At 43.9% G+C, this 17,555-nt stretch overlaps 1 protein-coding gene across 1 annotated transcript; it reads right to left on the minus strand.

The window, feature by feature from the left end:
- Positions 1-2,138: 2,138 nt before the first annotated feature.
- ARHGEF5 (Rho guanine nucleotide exchange factor (GEF) 5) lies at positions 2,139-16,908 on the minus strand (the record flags this gene model as incomplete). The annotated part of the gene is made up of 15 exons (XM_010193900.1): positions 2,139-2,437; positions 2,711-2,815; positions 3,131-3,201; positions 3,625-3,786; positions 4,459-4,613; positions 4,949-5,038; positions 6,050-6,124; positions 6,988-7,117; positions 8,491-8,643; positions 9,560-9,720; positions 10,640-10,902; positions 11,030-11,094; positions 11,435-11,516; positions 13,324-15,745; positions 15,832-16,908. Coding segments are annotated over 15 exons (5,166 nt in total), but the record flags the coding sequence as incomplete, so codon positions are not given.
- Positions 16,909-17,555: the final 647 nt, after the last annotated feature.

Genomic DNA, 17,555 nt, shown 5'->3' on the forward strand with positions numbered 1-17,555 from the left:
TATTCCATCCCACATACATCATACTCGGTATAAAGCTGATGGATTTTGTCTGCCTTTGATCCTGATCTGCGTGTTCCTGAATCCAGCTCCCACCTGCTGCCAAGTCTGGTCTGAGATTTTTCCAGTGCCCTGCACTGCAGAACTTCTGTCAACATAATCATCATTGGGAGCAGGGGGAAGGATTCAATATTGGTTTTGTATGCATTTGTATATATTTCATTTTTTTCTATTTACATTATTAGCTTATTGTATTGTTGTTTCATTAAATCTGATTTAGTTTTCTTTTCCAACCTGTAAGTCATTCTCTCTCTCTTCCCCTTCTGGGGAGTGGAGAGGGGTTAATAGAGAGCGTCTGTCAGTCATTTAGTGGCCAGCCCAGCCCTAAACCTCAAGAGTCGCTTATTTTAACTTGAGGTAGGCCTTTGCTTTTGTTCTTAAGCTAGGGACCAGCTCCAGTTCTTCTAGGGAAAAAAAAGTGTAGGCAAATTGTAGCCTGGACCATAGACTAAAAGACAATCAAATAATTGCTGGTATAGTAGACTCAATTCCCATCTTCTGTAGGCCATCCCTTTAGCTTACTTTGATTATACTGATGACTAACACCACTATGAAACCTGCAGTGACTTCAGGGCTGGTGATAACGCTGTGATGAATCTTTGGGTATGGCTAGTAGAGCAAGCTTTCTTCACTGCCTCTGCTAAGTGTAGCTAATTGTACTTAATATTCACTTAGAAAGGAGAGTTACATGGAAAAATAAAAATACTCAATGTAGTTCTGAAAATACTGAATTACTTATATTTGAGATCCTAAAGTAACAAGGAAATCAAAAAATTGTTTATTTTAACTGGAGAAGTGCATGAGTTTATTATTAGGACTAAAAGCAACATTTTTTTAAATCCAGCTAAAATTATTGATATAAATAGGCTGTAATAAGCTATGCTAGATACAACATAAATGGGAATTAAAGGCAGAATGTTACAGAGACAGAAAGCTGGAGAAATGAAGATAACTAATTCTTCAAATATATTAAATGCAAGAAGGCTACACGTTGCTTTCTTTGGTGTATTGATTCTTGTACTTGATCTTGCATTGACTCAACTGAACGCAAACACTTTAACACAGAAACATTATTTTACAGTTGAAGGCATATCCTCAGATAGACAGGTTCTGCACAAAAGCAGGACTGCATGTAAACTGGACTTAAAACCAGAGAGTTCTAAAAAAGAACAAAGTCCCTGGTACATATTTTGACTTTATCTACAGTGGCTAAATATCTCCGTGTTTTCTGTAAGTGTGCAAAATGGTGCATGCAATACCACATCAGCTATCAGATTAAGAGCAGCAGGAAAGTGCCACTTCATTGCATATACCTAGTCATGATTATTTTGTACAGGGCATGTACCAACACTGAATAAAAATCTCTGTCAAAAGTCAGTGTTCTACTCTGAGTGGGAGGCAGAGTAGAAAAGAGTCATTTCAGGTGGCTTATCGGGACACTTGTTCAGAAGAGAGGTGACTTTTGTGGAACAGATTCTTCAGCTGGATACCTCTTATGCTGGAGAAAATTATCACAGTGGCTTCTGAAAACTTCGCTTAACTCCAGTGGATTTTCTAATGTTGTCAAGGACTCTTAACTGAGACTGAGATAAATTTAGGTACAATGAAATATTTGCCTATCTACAACCAGTAGACTTGCACGATCAAATAGATAAATTGTTCTAAACTGAAATTACACTATGGAGATCAATACCATCAAGATATCAAGAGGATATTCAAATAGAAAACTCTCCCCAGCTATATTGTGCTTTTCAATTAGCACCTTCCTTCCCAGGAACTCAAAGCTCTTAGTATGTTAATACTAATGAATTTAGCCTCACAACATCCAGTGAGGTAGGTAAGTTAACCCCCATTTCACAGATGGGAAAACTGAGGCAGAATTCTGAAGTGACTTGCCCAAGGTCCTGCAACTTGTCAGTGGTAAGACCAGAAATATGTTTTCAGAAGTCCAGATCCCAGACCTCTGTCCAATTAAAGTCCCTACTACCACAAAGCAAGCAATACATGCAACTTCGTTTCCTCCTAGTGCTGCCGTAGTCCTGGTGATGTAGAGGAAGTGAATTATTTTTCCTGACTGAATTCCCACTTTCTTTGGCAAAAAGCACCTGGTTTTGTCAAAGTGCTATATGATGCTCTTCGCAGATGTGTTTCTTGTGAGGCACTATAGAAAAAAAGATGAGTTCCCCATGGCAGGGAGACTGTACAGGTCCAAACAAAGTAGAGTCTTATTTCTTGCAGAAGACCTGCTGCTTGGCATTTTTCACACGTTGTTCCTCCTTCAGGTTCTTCTGCCGTGCATGTTTGCTGGAGATGAGTTCCACGTGTTCTGAGGGGAACCAGCCTCTCTCCCTGTCTGAAAGTTTTACTCCTTCCATCCATCCTGCAGTGTGGGGAAAAGCAAAACATGAGGCAAAACAATAAAACATATTTTCATATTTCCCAAAATGCCCTCTCCAACAAGGCCTCAAGGTCAAAGAAAAAGATCCCCTTTCAGCTTCCAATTAAAGTGTCTTAATGAAGATGAAATCTCTTCATCCTCTCAATGCAACAATGGGGATTGAGAGGCTCGTCTGAAGCCTAATTGTGTTGTTAAAGCTTTACACTACTAAATTCCTACCCATAATTGAAGATAACCATGGTTCATTCTGCTCACCATCATTGCTGTACTGCATAACCATGATGATATCTGCTTTCTCCAAAGCCAGCTCATCATTTTCCCGAGCCTTGTAAGTCTTTATGCATTGAACCTGTGGTGCATCTAAAGGGGAGGAAAGATCACAATGGTATACTAAGACAGCAACAGTAAACCTGTGTGCATCAGCCCGAGAGGTGGGAGCGTTAAGGGAGTACCCAAACACTAAAGAGCAGAGAACTGGGAGACTTCAGGTATTCTACCTAATATGAGGTGTAAAAAATAAGTAAAATAACTGGCAGAACCTGGCACTGAGGGAAAGCCCATGTATATCTTCTTTATTTAAAAAAGGGCAAAGTCTTTTCAGGGATGTCCCACCCCACGGTCACTCCAACTCCTCTCCAGACCACCCCCATTGCTGTAGCAGCAGAGCAGTCTCACCAGGACATTCCAGGAGGTCCAGTTCTCCTCGTGGAGGAGCCAAAGCAGAAATCCACCTCAGCTTCTCACTGCTGGAAAACATCACCAGATAGGGGTTAGGATTCTATGTGAGGGATAGCAGTCTGATGATGGGAATGGGGGGAGAGTGGGTGGGGTGTACAGGTTTGCTCACAGGAGGGGTCAGGGAGGAGTTTCTTAGGTGAAGCAGAAAAAAGTGGAAGTGGAAAAACGGGATGGGAAAAGGCAAAAACCTCCCATTTTTGGAGGCTGATGGTATGGTGTAATGTGGTAGTATTGTATGACCAGCTATTATGAGAGAGGAGCAAGGTGGTCCATTAGGGACTTATTTTGGTAAAAGGATGTTTTTCAAGTCCCCTGCTCAGCAGCTGCATCTGATATTTCAGCATTTGGGTAGCTGAGGGACAACCATCAGGCTCCTTGGAGGTGTCTGGCTATGGTAACAGGGTATAATGAGGGTAATCTTGAGCTCTTACTGTGTCTCTGTACGAAACAAAAACTCCACTCTCTTTCCCTGGTAATTCTGAAGTAGAAAGAGACGGAAAACATTTTTGTTTGTTCCATGCAGTTTCATCTCGCACTTCTCCCCACGCACATCTGAGAAAGCGGCATGATCAAACACAACAAAACGTCCACCCCTGCAGGTAAAGAGATGGAACAAAACAAGTTGTGAGTGTTAAGGTGATGAGGGTTACAAAGTGAGTCCACTTTGTTTTCTGAGGTCAGAAAAGCCAAAAGCTTTTAATGAGTCTTCATCTACTTCAGGCACCTTAAGCTCTGTTCTTGCTAGAACTTTCAGGCGGTCAGAGAAGAGAGAGGGGACTTAATGAAGAGGGTAGAAATACTAAGTTCTGTCCTGTCAGAATTTTATTTGATAGCTTACAGCTTAAAACCAAAACCACCCCCACAAAACCCCAACACAACCAACACCTCTCTTAGTTTCTTGACAAACCAGTGATTTGCACGTTCATTAATCCACACACTGTCCTTTAGGACGAAATTATTTACCAAGTAGAGCTAGAATAAATGGTTATCATTAAAGTGTTTCATATTATAGAGATGGAAAGGTAGAAGTGTTGCACTACGGACTAGAAGTTGTCTTGTTATATTATCATATGTTTTAATTAATTTAATGGGACTATCAGATTCCACATACTTGCATGATACATAAAGTAGGGTTAGGAGACTGACTTGATAAATGCTGCCACTTGCTGGCAGGCAGAGGGAAAGGACTCTTTCACCATAGCACAGACCCAGAAAGAGACAGGTATTTTAGAAGGGGCAGCAAGAATTGTTTTTGAAGCACTCACTCCTTCGGCCGAGACAAGAGCAGACAGTCATTGAAAAGATGTAGGTAGATGGGACGGGTGGTGACTTTCCATTTTGGACTTAGGGTGTTGAAGTCCAGTGCTGTCAACTCACCACGCTTCACAAGTCGCCTCGACTGTGAGATGAGTGGGAATATCTACAAGACAGAAATGAGCATTTATGTCAAGTGTGTACAAGGAAAACTGTGTCCCTGAGTTCTGACTTTGTATTTTTGCCTTTCTCTAGAAGAAGTGTGCTTTCATCTCTCCAGCTGGGCAGGAGTAAGTCATGGTAGGCAACTTCAGCTGAAGGCTGACACGAACGATTGGGCAAGGAAAGCACTGATGAAGAGCTGACCTGTGTATGACATTGTGCTTCAAAGGTTCTGTGTATATTGGAGAGGAGAACAAAAAGGTAAGCACAAGTGACTTTGTGAGGAAAGAAAGGAAAGACATTAAACTAGAGCAAGGCCCAGGGAATGGATGAGCTTACCTTGCACTCAAACTCAATCTTCTGGCTGAGGTAGATCAGCTCTTCAGTGCTCTTCATGCGCTGGACATTTTCATTGCAATCCTTGATGAGCTGCAGAGGAAACCAGACAATCAGTGAGGTTGGAGCAGAACTGCCTAATTGGATCTGTACTACTCCCAGGAACCCCTCAAGTGTCAGCATAAGTAACAGTTCCTTAGGCATCCTCCTGCAAAAATATTTTTTCCAGGTGAACATACTAAACTTCTCGATACATACAATAGTCATCTTTCTTTCTTAAGGAAGATATTCTTTAGATGAAGTCTCTATGATAAGTATTTTTGTAACTTGGGATACTGGGGGGGATATACTAGAGACATCTCTTTCAGGTGACAAAGGCTGAATTACTCATCATTTGGAAGGAGCTCTTATTAGATGCTCCACTGTAAACACAGGATGCTGATTAGATAAACATCAGGCCCAATTTTCCACAACCCAGAACTTGTTGCCAGTACCTGAAGAGGAACTTCAGCCTGTAACTAAAAGTTATAAGAGAGTGTTGTCCAAACATTTCTTCAACACTGTCAGGCCATGACCAATTTCCTGAGGAGCCCATTCCAAGTGCTTGACCACCCCCTCTCAGTGAAGAGCTTTTATCCTAACATCCAATCTGAACTTTCCCGATGCAGCTTTAAACCACTCCCTCACTGGACAATGGAGACACCACCCCCCTTCCTGCTCCGCCTCACGAGGAAGCTGTAGACAGCAGTGAGGACATCCCTCAATTTCCTAAGGTGAGCAAACCTGGTTGATCCTCATAAATCACACCCTCTAGTCTCACCATCTTTGTGTCCCTCTTTTGGATACATTCTTATATATTTATATCCCTCTTACATTGTGGAGCCCAAAACTGTACACAGTACTCGAGATGAGCCCACATCAATGCTGAGCTTAGTGGGACAATCACCTCCCTCAACCAGCGAGCAATGCAGTGCTTAATGCACTCCAGGATAGAGTCAGCCTTTCTGGCTGCCAGGGCACATTGTTCACTCCTATGGAGGGTAACATCAACCAAAACCCACAGATCCCTTTCTGCAGGGCTGCAGGATGGGTTGACTGCCTTACCTTTTCAAGTGCATCATATGCTTGTGTTGCTTGCACTTCCTCCTCAGATCCCGGCCGAGTTCTTTTCAGGATATTCTGCATGAGAGATGATGTTTTTCATAATGCAGACAGGGAAAGCTGGACATATGTATCTGGGAGGGGTATGAGAAACAAGGAGACACCAAGATACCAGCCTCAAAGGAGACTAAAGCAGTGGTAGGTGATGAGATGTGGAGATAACAAGGTCAGAAATGTGAGATATCAGCAGAATGTTGCTAATAAGCTGCATTAATTCAGATTTTCAGGGATGCCCTGTTCATACAAACTATGATGTACAACCACTAATCCAAGCACAAACATCCTTACATACAGGATTGTTCTTTGGTTATAATCTTTTTCTCCTGTTAAAAAAAAGGCTTAAATAATAAAAGGCATCACAGAAAGAGCTCAAAATTAAGTCATTAAGGATTTGCTGGTCCCTGTCTGGAAGATTCCTATTGGTCAACATTACAGGCAAAGAGTAGAGACAGAGTGCCTTCCAGAGGGCAGCCAAGGAACCCTTGCCTCGTTTTCCTAGCAAGAAGCCAAAGGTCAATAAAATATAAATCAACATGTTCAGAGAAGACTCCAGAAATTATTTGTTGCAACAGTACATCAGTTGTTCTCCAATAAAGTCCTACCCAGTATACAAACTGCACTGCCTCACAGAGGCTATCATTTCCAACTCATTGTGCTCATGTAATTTGTACAATGACAAACAGGTTTGTTTTTGCAAAGGTATATTCACAATATATGCAACAGAGTGGCTGCAGAGCATCTTGCCAAACTTGTCAAAGATGCAACATGAAGGACTGGATGAAGTCCTTCCACCCAGTGCCTGGAGCTAGCTCATACATGACCTTCAGACTCAAAAGGGTCAGCCTGAGGAAACTGTAGGAAAGCAGAGAATCAACAGTTACCTGTAGGAGGAGTTTGAGTCGAGTAATGCGCTGGAAAGGGAGGATGAGGAAGGATTTGAGTGAGAGGCGCTGGCATACTGGATCACTTTCCAGTCTCTCCAGGACTTGCTGGAACCCTGCATTTCCATTTCTGTCAGAGTGGTAATGAAAGAAGACATCCAGGCATCAGAGTAAATAAATAGCCTTCCTAAGTATCAGATTTCACTGAGTTTTAGGAATACTCCAGTTCCAACAGTCAGGTTTTATTCCTGGAGCAAGAGATGTTAAGAAACTGTCCCACTCTCCTGAGGAAGAGCAAGTAAGGGTTTATAATAGCTATAGAAGGACGGCAGGATAACTGTTGTTATATCTTTTCTCTTTTTGCCACAGCCCTTTGGAATAAAAGCCAGAAGTAATATCTACATTTCAATTTCTCCCTATCAACAGGGCACCTTGCACAGAGACAGTGATGGTTTGCATTCTTCCCTTACGCTGAATGATCCAGATACAGCTCTAGGGTCTGGAAACAGCTGCCTCCCCTGTCCTGCTACTCCTGAGGGAAGCTGCCTTCCTCTCCTAGTTTCTCTCTTACTCTTTTAGACCCAGCCACTGCCACTCACTTTTTCTATGTTGGGCAGTAGCAGATACAAGGCTAATGGCACGAGAGTAGCACCTGCAACCAGAAGAGTCAATCCCATATCCTTGAAGACATGAAGAAGATTGTAGGCCCAGTAGATATTGCCAACATCCTGGAGGTCCTTTTGATGGGGAACCGAGCCTTTCCTGAATGAAATCAATTGCGAGGTTCTCCCAGTCAACAGAACCCAGAGACAGTGCATGAACAGCCTGTTGGGGACAATGTCTTCTCCTGGAATCACTGTAGCTTCACTGAAATTGGGTTATTATGAGGAGAAGGAGTGCAGAAATAGCAAGGAAACCTTGCTCAGGACTGAGCCCATGCCTAAGCAATGCTTGGTTGTGCCACTGGGTACAAAAAAGAAGGGCAAGAGATGTTCCACTCTGCCACCCAGAGCAAGAGTTATCAATGGTGGCCCTAGGATTTTCAATCCTTTTTAAGGACTCCTGGATAGCCAGTTTAAGTTCACTGACAGGAGCCATAATTTTCTTAGTTACAGAATCACAGAATGGTCGAGGTTGCAAGTTTCACTTGAAATTACCACTTTCCAGCTCTTAGTAGTCTGAAAACCACAGAATGAAAACCACTCTCCAGGGCAGTAATTTTTGCTCTCTTCAGCAAATAGTAGACAGAGAGAGCAGCCTGCAATAGAATCAGGTATTAATTATTCTTTGCCTTTCCAATGCTACGGGAGAGGACCCTGCGGCAGCTCTGTCTTGCTGTCTCAAATGCCATTGAACTGAAGAAGGTCCCTGCCTGTTCTTCTGGGAGTGTAGTGTGAGCACTGGCCAACAGCCTGTACCTACTGCATTCCCTGTTATCTGAAAGAGCGAATATTCGAAGTGCACCGAAGAAGGAAGAAGGGTGTAACAAATGAGCAAACTTACAGTAACCGCTGGAAGGTTTGCTCCTGGTATGTCTGGTTTGTTACATATGGTAGATACACCCTGCGGAACTCGGGGGCATGTTTCAGAGCCACATCGCACACATGGAAGGTGAACATGTCCTCCTCAAACTTCTCCTCCAAGTCAAAGAGGAAACTGCAGCACGTGGTTGTAGTGCCATAAAACGAGGGAAATATCAGTGTCATTTAGTAAAGCAGGAACAGCCTCAATCCTCCAAAATCCTGACAGCCCACATGTAAGCACATGACAGCTCCTTACTCCTAGAGAAAGCATAATGCCTGTACAACAACAATTTAGGGCTAGATATCAAGCAAGGAAGAAGCAAAAGGCAAAAGATGACTGTACTTGAGAGGTCATACTTGCTACTTTTAAAGGCATGATCAGGAAAAAAAATGAAAATTAAGACATCACCAGAATAATCCTCCTAGTAGAAAAGAAAAAGGTAGCAGCAAACCTTACTAGCTTAGCAATATATGTAGCCAAGCCTCGCAGGAGAAAAGCAGAACAGAATCCTACAGCATACAGGATTCCTTGCATGTGGGGTCATGTCTACATTTTATGACTTATACTCAATTGATTCACATTGGGTTCTGTCAAGTAATGGCTGCAACTTAATTTTTTATTCTCCCTCTTTTTTTCTTTTTTTCATTTTTTTGGTCAGGGCTCATGCAGCTGCTTCTTTTTTCTTGTATTTGGCAGGAGCTGCATTTGGTTTGGGCTGAGGCCTAGTTAGTCAAGTTTAGTTGTAGCTGAAGCCAGTAGGGCATAGCTACAGTAGCATTTTTAATATTTTGATCTCCTACAATGAGCTCTGTGCACAATTGCGCCTTAATACTTGGGACTTAACACCAAGATTTACATTGTCCTGTCACCTAAAAAGACGAATCTTTCTTTCAAGGCAGCATTGGCATGCAATCACAAAGTCCAGTGTGTGTGTGTCTACCCTGAAGGTCAGTGAACATGCAGAATGGAGCGGGAGATGTTATTGATGGAAACGATGGGCTGTGTCTGTGTTTCATGAAGAGTGTTCGTCCTGGAAGCCATAACTCACCTGGCGCTGACATCGCGTACATCAGGAAGGCGGGAGAAAAGCCACTGACGCTCTTGATTGGTGAGCATTGCTTGGAGCTCTGCTGATCGCTGGAAGTGATCCACTGCCACATTTAAACTGCGCAGGTATGAAGCCTCAGACATTATCAACTCAAACTTGGCCTTGAGAGATGAGAAAAGGGGGCACAGCATCAGTAGACTACACAATTCTGTGAGGAATCTTCCACAGAGGAGATGGGCAAAGCAAGAGAACCTCCCAGTACATGACATAAGTAGTGTGTAATTAGAGAAGAGAGACTTTAGGAATGAAGGACAAGCATGCCATTATATAGTCTTTTCTTCTTTAGAAGACAGGCTTGTGGTATGACTTAAAAGAAAAAGAGCTACCTGCTCTCATTTTCCTTTGTATTCCCCCTCAACTCCACTTTCACTAAGTTCCGCTTTACACGCTCCCATAAGTTTTCCAGCATCCGCATAATGCATTTTTTTTCTCCATCATGTTTGGCATGCTGTTGTTTTCACCTCTTTCTCTAGGTCCTCCCATCCATGTCTCAGTGCCTTTCATTTTCGTTACCCAGTTTCTGTATGTCCCATTTTGCAGAACCCATACATCTTTCTATTTCCATTCAGTCCTGCAGCTCACACAGGTCAATCTGGTAAACTCACACTCTACCACAGGAACTACAATTCACTGTGGTTTCATTAGCACCTCTCAAAAGCTTATGTGTGGGAGAATGCTGCAAGCCTTCTATTTTAATATTGTCTTTTACAGTGAACATGCTCAAAATTCCTGGTTTTATTTCATTTCAATTTCCCCGCATCTGTTTTCATGAAGTTACTGATATGGTCCAGAGTCTGTCCTTCAGTGCTCTGTCCTTCTACAGTTCTGAACTTCAGCACTGTACTACTTCACAAACGCTGGTATCACATCCCCATGCTGCTTACATGGGTAACGGTGACCTCTGCATTGAACCCCCTGCATTCCCTCATCAGACATTTCTGCTGTTCACTTTAATCACCTTTCTGGGGATGCTCTCTTGACTACAAACCACCCATCTACCTTGTTACATCTGTCCATTACCTCTTGCAGCTTCTGCTCATCACGGGACATATTGAGTAGCATTCTGCTGCCCCGTATCATGGGGATGTCCTGCCAGAGGGACGCATTAGATGAGACTGACAGACGTTGCAAATACGAGTCCTGGGGAGACAGCACTTTCCTCCGTAGCCTTGGGGAGCTTGGGAAACTTGACTCTATATCCTCTGCGAAAGAATCCACTCTTTTCTGGCTTTGAATGGCCTTGTTTAGAACCACATCACTATACTCCTGATACAGCAATCTTGCTGTGAAAAGAGGCATACACATTTTTACTTTCCACAGCAGGAGCCCCTCTCCTTTATGCTCACTGCAAGAGTGAGAGATGATGGAGGAGAAGGGTCTGCCACAGCACTTCAGGTAGAAGGTACTTACAAGAGTTGATCAGTTTGGAATGCCGGCGTTTGAAGTTCTCCATTGCATCTGCAGGTTTCTTCTCTCTTGTCAGGGAATAAGGATTTGGAAACAAAGAGCAAATGAAGAGCACAGTGCCGGAGATACCTTATCCAAATTTTAGTAACAGATTTGGCACAGCAAGGACCACTCTTTCCAATAAGCTCAAGCTTAGCTTGATGGAAACACTGTCCTAATGAGACAGAAATATTTGTTGTGATGGAGTCCTCTCCCAGAGGACATGTACTGAAACGCAGGCCAAAGTAATTTTATTATAGTTTTCTACTCCTTATCATCATCTTTGGTCCCTCTAGGAACAACGGAGAACATCAGGTGCCTGTGCTACACAGGGATGGGAGCATTCTAAGAGGCCTTTGAGAGACTTACCGCAATACAACTGTTTCTGAACTGACTGGTGGTTCCCTGTGTGCCTTGTGAGCTTCTTCCTCTGAAGCAACAGAAGGGATTTCTGCAAGACAATTAAAAAGTAAATACAGAAGTCAGACTTTAGAGTCAAGCTACAATCCTAATGATACACAAATAGCACTTACCTATACCTCACCTAAGTGGTGCGGTGGTCTCTGGTTGGAGTACAGATGCCCTCCTAAGTTTTATTTCTGGATAAGAAACTTTCTAGTTTTAATAATCCTTGACATGACTTACACTTTACATCCGCTACTTAGTCACATTTGCTTTTGATACCAACAATAAGGCAAACACTTTCAGAGATGACAGCTTCCATCTACAGTTGCCCAAGCAAAGACATTGCCTGTGGGCTCTATTTGGTGCTGCCTTTCCCCTTTCAGCAACTTGGGCAAGGCATTGGAGAATCAATGGACCCAAAGTCACTAATCATGTCTGAAAGTCTTTTGTGGATGCCAGGCCCCAGAAACTCTCAGTGACTTCTGAGGCAGAAGTGCTGGACATTTAAAAAAGTCACTCCTGTGAAGAGTCTTAGAAGGGATGTGGCCTGAGAATAAATGCCGTAATCCAATTCTCACACTGATGTACTACGTGAGTGTTCACAAACTGCTGTGTGAGTCAGCTTCTGTTTACATGAAATGGAGAAAAGTACAGATTTTTCTTTAGTTTTGTGAAGGGTTTAATTAAAAAGGGTGTATATATAAACTGTATACATATATGTAAAGTACATATGTAAAATTCATTGGAAGCAGGAGAAGGGAGCAAGTCCAAAGACTAAGCTGCAACTATGGGTCAGGGGAAAGATGGTAACGTTGCCTTGAATGTTTTAAAATTTGGAACCAAGAATTTACAGGTCGAATATATGAACAAATCTTGATTCAAGAGTTGCCAAACCATTTATATCACTCAACACTCCCCTTCTTTTCCTTTGTGCCAAAAATCCAGCATGTTGCGGAGCTTAGAAAACAAACTAGAGAAGAGCCAAGAAGAACCATTTATGTTTAAAGGTCATGCAAGATATAATAAAGAACAAACATTCATCCTGACAGTAAGTACTGTCTGAATGAACTGCATTACAGAAGATGCACGTTTTCCATTCATTACATCAATGATTTGGCTTCTGTGCAAGTTGGGACCTTGGATTTGGCAAATTTGCATTGTTATCTGTAATCTCAAATCCTATGTTCTCAGGAAGATCGTATCTTTCAGAAGGTCAAATTGTAACTGAAAGGTGTCAGTTGCAAAATAAAGGGAGGTAGCAAATAAACAAGGATTAAAACATGTCCTAACAGATATGGGCTACTGAGGGTGTGTGCACGCGTTTTTCTTACTGCTTGGAAATGGGCTGCTACAAGTGCAGGAAAACGCAACGGCCACGTGATGGCAGCAGAGATGATGAGCAGAGGCTCTGAACTGAGCCCTGCCACAAGACTCACTCCTGGAGGTAGGCCAAGATAGCTCGTGTAACTGAGTAGGGGTGACAGATCATTAAGTATGGAGAAGGGACAAGAAGAGCAACTGGATGCGAAGTTGAAGAGTGAGGGATGCAAAAAGCTAGATAAGCTCTCTGTTGCAGGTGTTAGTGTGAAATGAGGTGACCGAGCCTCAGAGTGCAGCCCCCCTTGGAGAAAAAGCAGGATGCACTGGTTACAGGGCAGCAGAAAGGGGAGAGCAGGAAGGAGGGAGCTTGGGGCAGGACAGCAATGGGGCTACATGGCTGGAGAGAGGAGTACTTCCAGAAAGGCATAAAAGCAATGCTGACTTCTCAGCTCTCTATCACTACCTCTTTAATGTAATCCTATGTTTTTGGTATCTGCAATAAATTTGGGCAGAGGAGAATGGAGAAGACTCACCCTGTAAGATGTCTGGTGGTACCGACATCCTCTTCAGGCCCTGCCGGTGCCAGTCCTTGCTTTTTACTCGACGCTTAATTAGGTGCTCTTGACTGGCTGCTGGCTCCTGTGCAACTACCCTGACCGTTTTTTTATCTGGCCAACTTGATGATTTTTCTAAGGGTGAATGTCTGGGCATTTCCTCCTTTGGCTGAGCTACCAAGTGGTGTTCTCTTCTTTCTCCTCCCAGCCTTTGCCTGACCCTCCTCCCACCTTCTGTTTTCTCTGTGATTGTCAATGGAGCTTGGATGTTCTTTGTATCCTCACCAAAGATGCCTGCCTGTTGCTCCCATCTCAGCTCCTCGAAGACCTCCTCTTCTTGGCAGGTTGTTCTGGTGGTTGGTGGTGATGGAGGGCTGAGCTGGAGGAAGTGGATTGGATTGGTGAATGCTAGCATTGGGAGTGGCTGTGTGGAGTCTCTACTCTTGGAGTCTGTGGATGTTATCAGGCCTTCCAGTGAGGGCCAAGAAGGGTGGTCAGGTGAGGATTTTTCACACTGTATATCCATTTGCTGGTCTACTGTTTCAGGGCTGGTGTCAGAGCTGCCAGCCAACACTTCATTTCCAAAAGCAGAAAAGCTTTTGGCCAACAAACTGACCCCTGAATCATCAGAAGTCTCTGTATCGTGGGTACCTGAGTCACCAAGATCCCACTCTCTAGTTACTGGAACAAAGTCACCTTTCTCTGCTACATCTTCTCTATCAGGAGCAGGGGCCACACTGTTAGAATCAGACACAGAGGCAACAGTTCGGAGAGGATGGCTTATAGTAGGGTGAATGGCTAGTAACTTATTATTGTCCATACCACAGTTGAGGTGTGGCCTGGAGAAGGATACAGGAGCCAGGGGCTGGTAACTTTCAAGGGCTGGAGGTTGAGCAAGGTGATCTGCAGTAAGTGCAGGAGTCTGAGCTTGACTAGGGCTTTTGACATGGGAAGGAGGATGAGGAAGACATTTGGCATCACGCTCAGACACCAGAGGTAGGCTTGAGTGGGACACAGGGGACAGAGATTGTTCTTGCTGGTTCACGGCAAGGACCGTATCTTCTTCAGAGGGCCAAGTTAGGATGCCAAGGACACTGGAAATTCTGGATCTAGGCTCTTTTTGGTTTAAACTGCAGTCAGGCTGATCAAGCAAAGGTATTTTTTGTGCTTCATGATCCACATTTGCTCTCATTTCTTTCTCTTGAATAATGGCACTTTTTTCTAAGGGGGTTTGCTGAATTGTCTCTGGGTGATTCAGGGGAGTGGAAGTCCTGCCTGGTGTTTGGGGTGGTTCCAGAAGCCCTGCAATGATAGCCACAGTCCTTCTATCCTCAGGAAGGCTTCCCTCTAGAAGACAGTTCATGTCTATTACAGAGAAAGAAGATGAGCCACTAAGGTCTTCATGAAAGCCTTCCTCAGAAGTAAGGAGTTCATGGGAAGCATTGGCCTCCTCTGGATCAGTACTTACAACAGCTGTTTCCCCCAGTGTTGTGTCCCGCACTCGTACAGAAGCAGCTTGGTGGGGTGGCTTCTCTACAGAGTCTGGCAGTCTGTTCAGGTTGGTGGCAGGACAGTCCTTAGGGGTCACAGAGGCTGTTCCACTAGCACCCTCTTGCTGTGGGCCAGATGTTGAAGCCACAGAGGTGAGTTCTGAGGGTAAAGCTGGAATGAAGTTCTGAAGCTCAGCTTTTCCCAAATTTTCTCTAACGGGATGAGGATCTATGGGATCAGGTGGCTCTTGGTTCTTGCTACCAGAGGAAGGATGTGCTGGAACACAAGCCTCTGGGTTCTCTGCGCTAGAAGGTGCTGTCACTCCTCCATGGCGTGGTGCATCTCTTTTATCAAACCTCTGGACAGCCTTTCTATGCCCATCACTGTGCTTATCCTCCCTGCCTAGTCTTGTCCTGTCATCCCAGTCAGCTTCTCCAATATCCTGGCCACCGATGGAAAAGCGGCCAGAGTCTTCTAGGTCTTCTGCCTGGTCAGAAACATAGCTTGTGTGTGGAGGTGCCACTGGAGTTTCACCCACTGGGTTGAGGTTATTTGAGGACAGAGGGCTGATAACGGGTGGCTGACATCCAGAACCTGCTTCTGTGACATGAGCTTTCAGCACTACATCTTCACTAGGACACTGATCCACAGAGACAAGTTCCTCAGAAGGAAATGCTGATCCTGTTTGCTCAGCCAGAAACACATTCTCTAACTCACATAAGCCCACATTCTGCCTGGGAACAGAAGATATCCCTGGTCTAAAAGATGATGACAGAGCCTCCAGTCTAAGCTCTTCCCTCTGCAGTTGTTGTTCCTGCTCATTTCGTTCCTTGTTTTTCCAGTCTTTAGGTTCCAAAGATTTTCCTTTTTCCAGCACATTCTGCTCTTTGCACTCTTTCTTCTCCTCTTCCTGCATTCAGACATTGCCGCCTCCTGTGTTGGTTCTTTATGCTGTGAAGTACACACTTCCTCCATTTTTTTAGCAGTATCCTTTACTTGGAAGGCACACTCTGCTGGAGAGGCACATCTACCCTCTGTTTTTCTATGATCATCTTCAAGATGCTGGCATTTGGAAGTGGATGAGTATTCTCCAGGAACCGTTACTGTTCCTTGGTCTTTGACCATGCTGCTATTACTTGTTTCACCACCTGAGATATTTCCTTCTGCTTGCAGTGTACTCATTTGGCTGTCATCTGTTAAGGTGGAAGACAACTGATGGAAAGAAGACAACTCTCTATTCTCTTCCAAACCCTGGAGTGCTCTTATGCTTTCCCTAGCATCTTTGGAAGTGTAAGGTTTAGTCATGTCCTCTACTTCTTCCTCTGAGGTAGGCTGCTCATCAGTTGCTGGTGCCACTTTTTTGCTGCTTTGCTTCTGCTCTGCACCAGCATCAACATCCTGCAAAGAACCTGTGGAGATCTTATCTAGAAATGGTTCAGCCTTATAATGCCCCTCTGAAACAGTTTTACACACCAAGAAGCACTTAGGTGTCTCTCTCTGAGAGGAAATGGCATTAGCCAAAGGATTTCTCAGATGCTGGGCCTGAGAGTCTGAGCTATGAAAAGACAGTTCTGCCTGGCACTGAGGAAACTCAGTGCTGAGGTCCACAACCTGCAGGATGGTGCTGCCGGGGGCAGGCTCATCCTGGTCTGTGCTGAGAGTGGAAGAGTCCTGGTTGCTTTCCAGGTCAACAAGATCTACTTGCTTAAGTTTCAGAGAACAATCCATTCCACCCTCCACTAAAAGCATTTCTCCTTCCAATTCTGAGAGTCCTTTTTGAGGCTCTGCATCACTTTGCTCTTGTCCCAGTCCTGCTGGCACTTTTTGCACAGGGTTAGATGGTCTGCCTAGCATCTCTGCTGCTTCCCCCAGAGCAGAAAGGCAGTCCTTGGGAGTGCTGAGCTCTGCTTCCTTTGCAGAGTCAGATGGGCTGGTGCTCATTTTGGCTGATGCTTGAGGTGCATGATGCTCTCTTTCTGCTGCAGAATCCCAGGCCTCCCCACTGGTGCTGCTGGCTTCTCGGGGAGAGGTACCTCCCTCACTGGTTTCTTCAGACTCCATCAGTGACACATCCTAGTAAAGGAAAAAACATTTTTCTGTTACTACTACAGAACGATACAGTGGATCTAATTGGCTTAAGAGACTTTTAAAAACATGTACTAATGGAGCTGAGGGAAAAAAAAACAAAACAAAACAAAACAAAATGACAAAAATACATACTTAGTGGGTGATAAGAGCTGGGAAACAAATACCAAGACTGAGGGTAAGCAAACACCAGATGTAAGCCTGCAGTATGAGAGTAGTGCCAAAATCAAACCACTAGTGTCTTTTTAGTTTTACATACAAATCCAGAAAGTGACTTCAGTCAAAAAGTAAAGATGCTGATCCTTCTGCAACAGCTGCAGTGCAACACAGGAAAAGCATTGGCCATGGCTAGCTATCTCAAACTTAAAAGGGGATACCAAAAGCCATTCAGAGAACAAGAAAATAATCAAAGTCTCCATTAATTTTTGTGGGGCATGGTGGAAAAATACTAATGACCTGTTCTAGTGGCTAGCTGAGTCTTAGAGATCTCTTTGACTTCAACAGGAAAAGGCCTGCGCTTCAGAGGTGATGGCTGTCTTTAGAGATCTCTGTGTACATATGTGCAACACAGGGCCTTATTGCAACCAATCACAGGAACTGATTAACAAGAAGTAGGAATGTAAGTTTGCTTAACA

The sequence above is a fragment of the Mesitornis unicolor genome, unplaced genomic scaffold (genome assembly GCF_000695765.1).
Source record: "Mesitornis unicolor isolate BGI_N332 unplaced genomic scaffold, ASM69576v1 scaffold15391, whole genome shotgun sequence".
In the NCBI taxonomy this organism is placed as follows: domain Eukaryota; kingdom Metazoa; phylum Chordata; class Aves; order Mesitornithiformes; family Mesitornithidae; genus Mesitornis; species Mesitornis unicolor.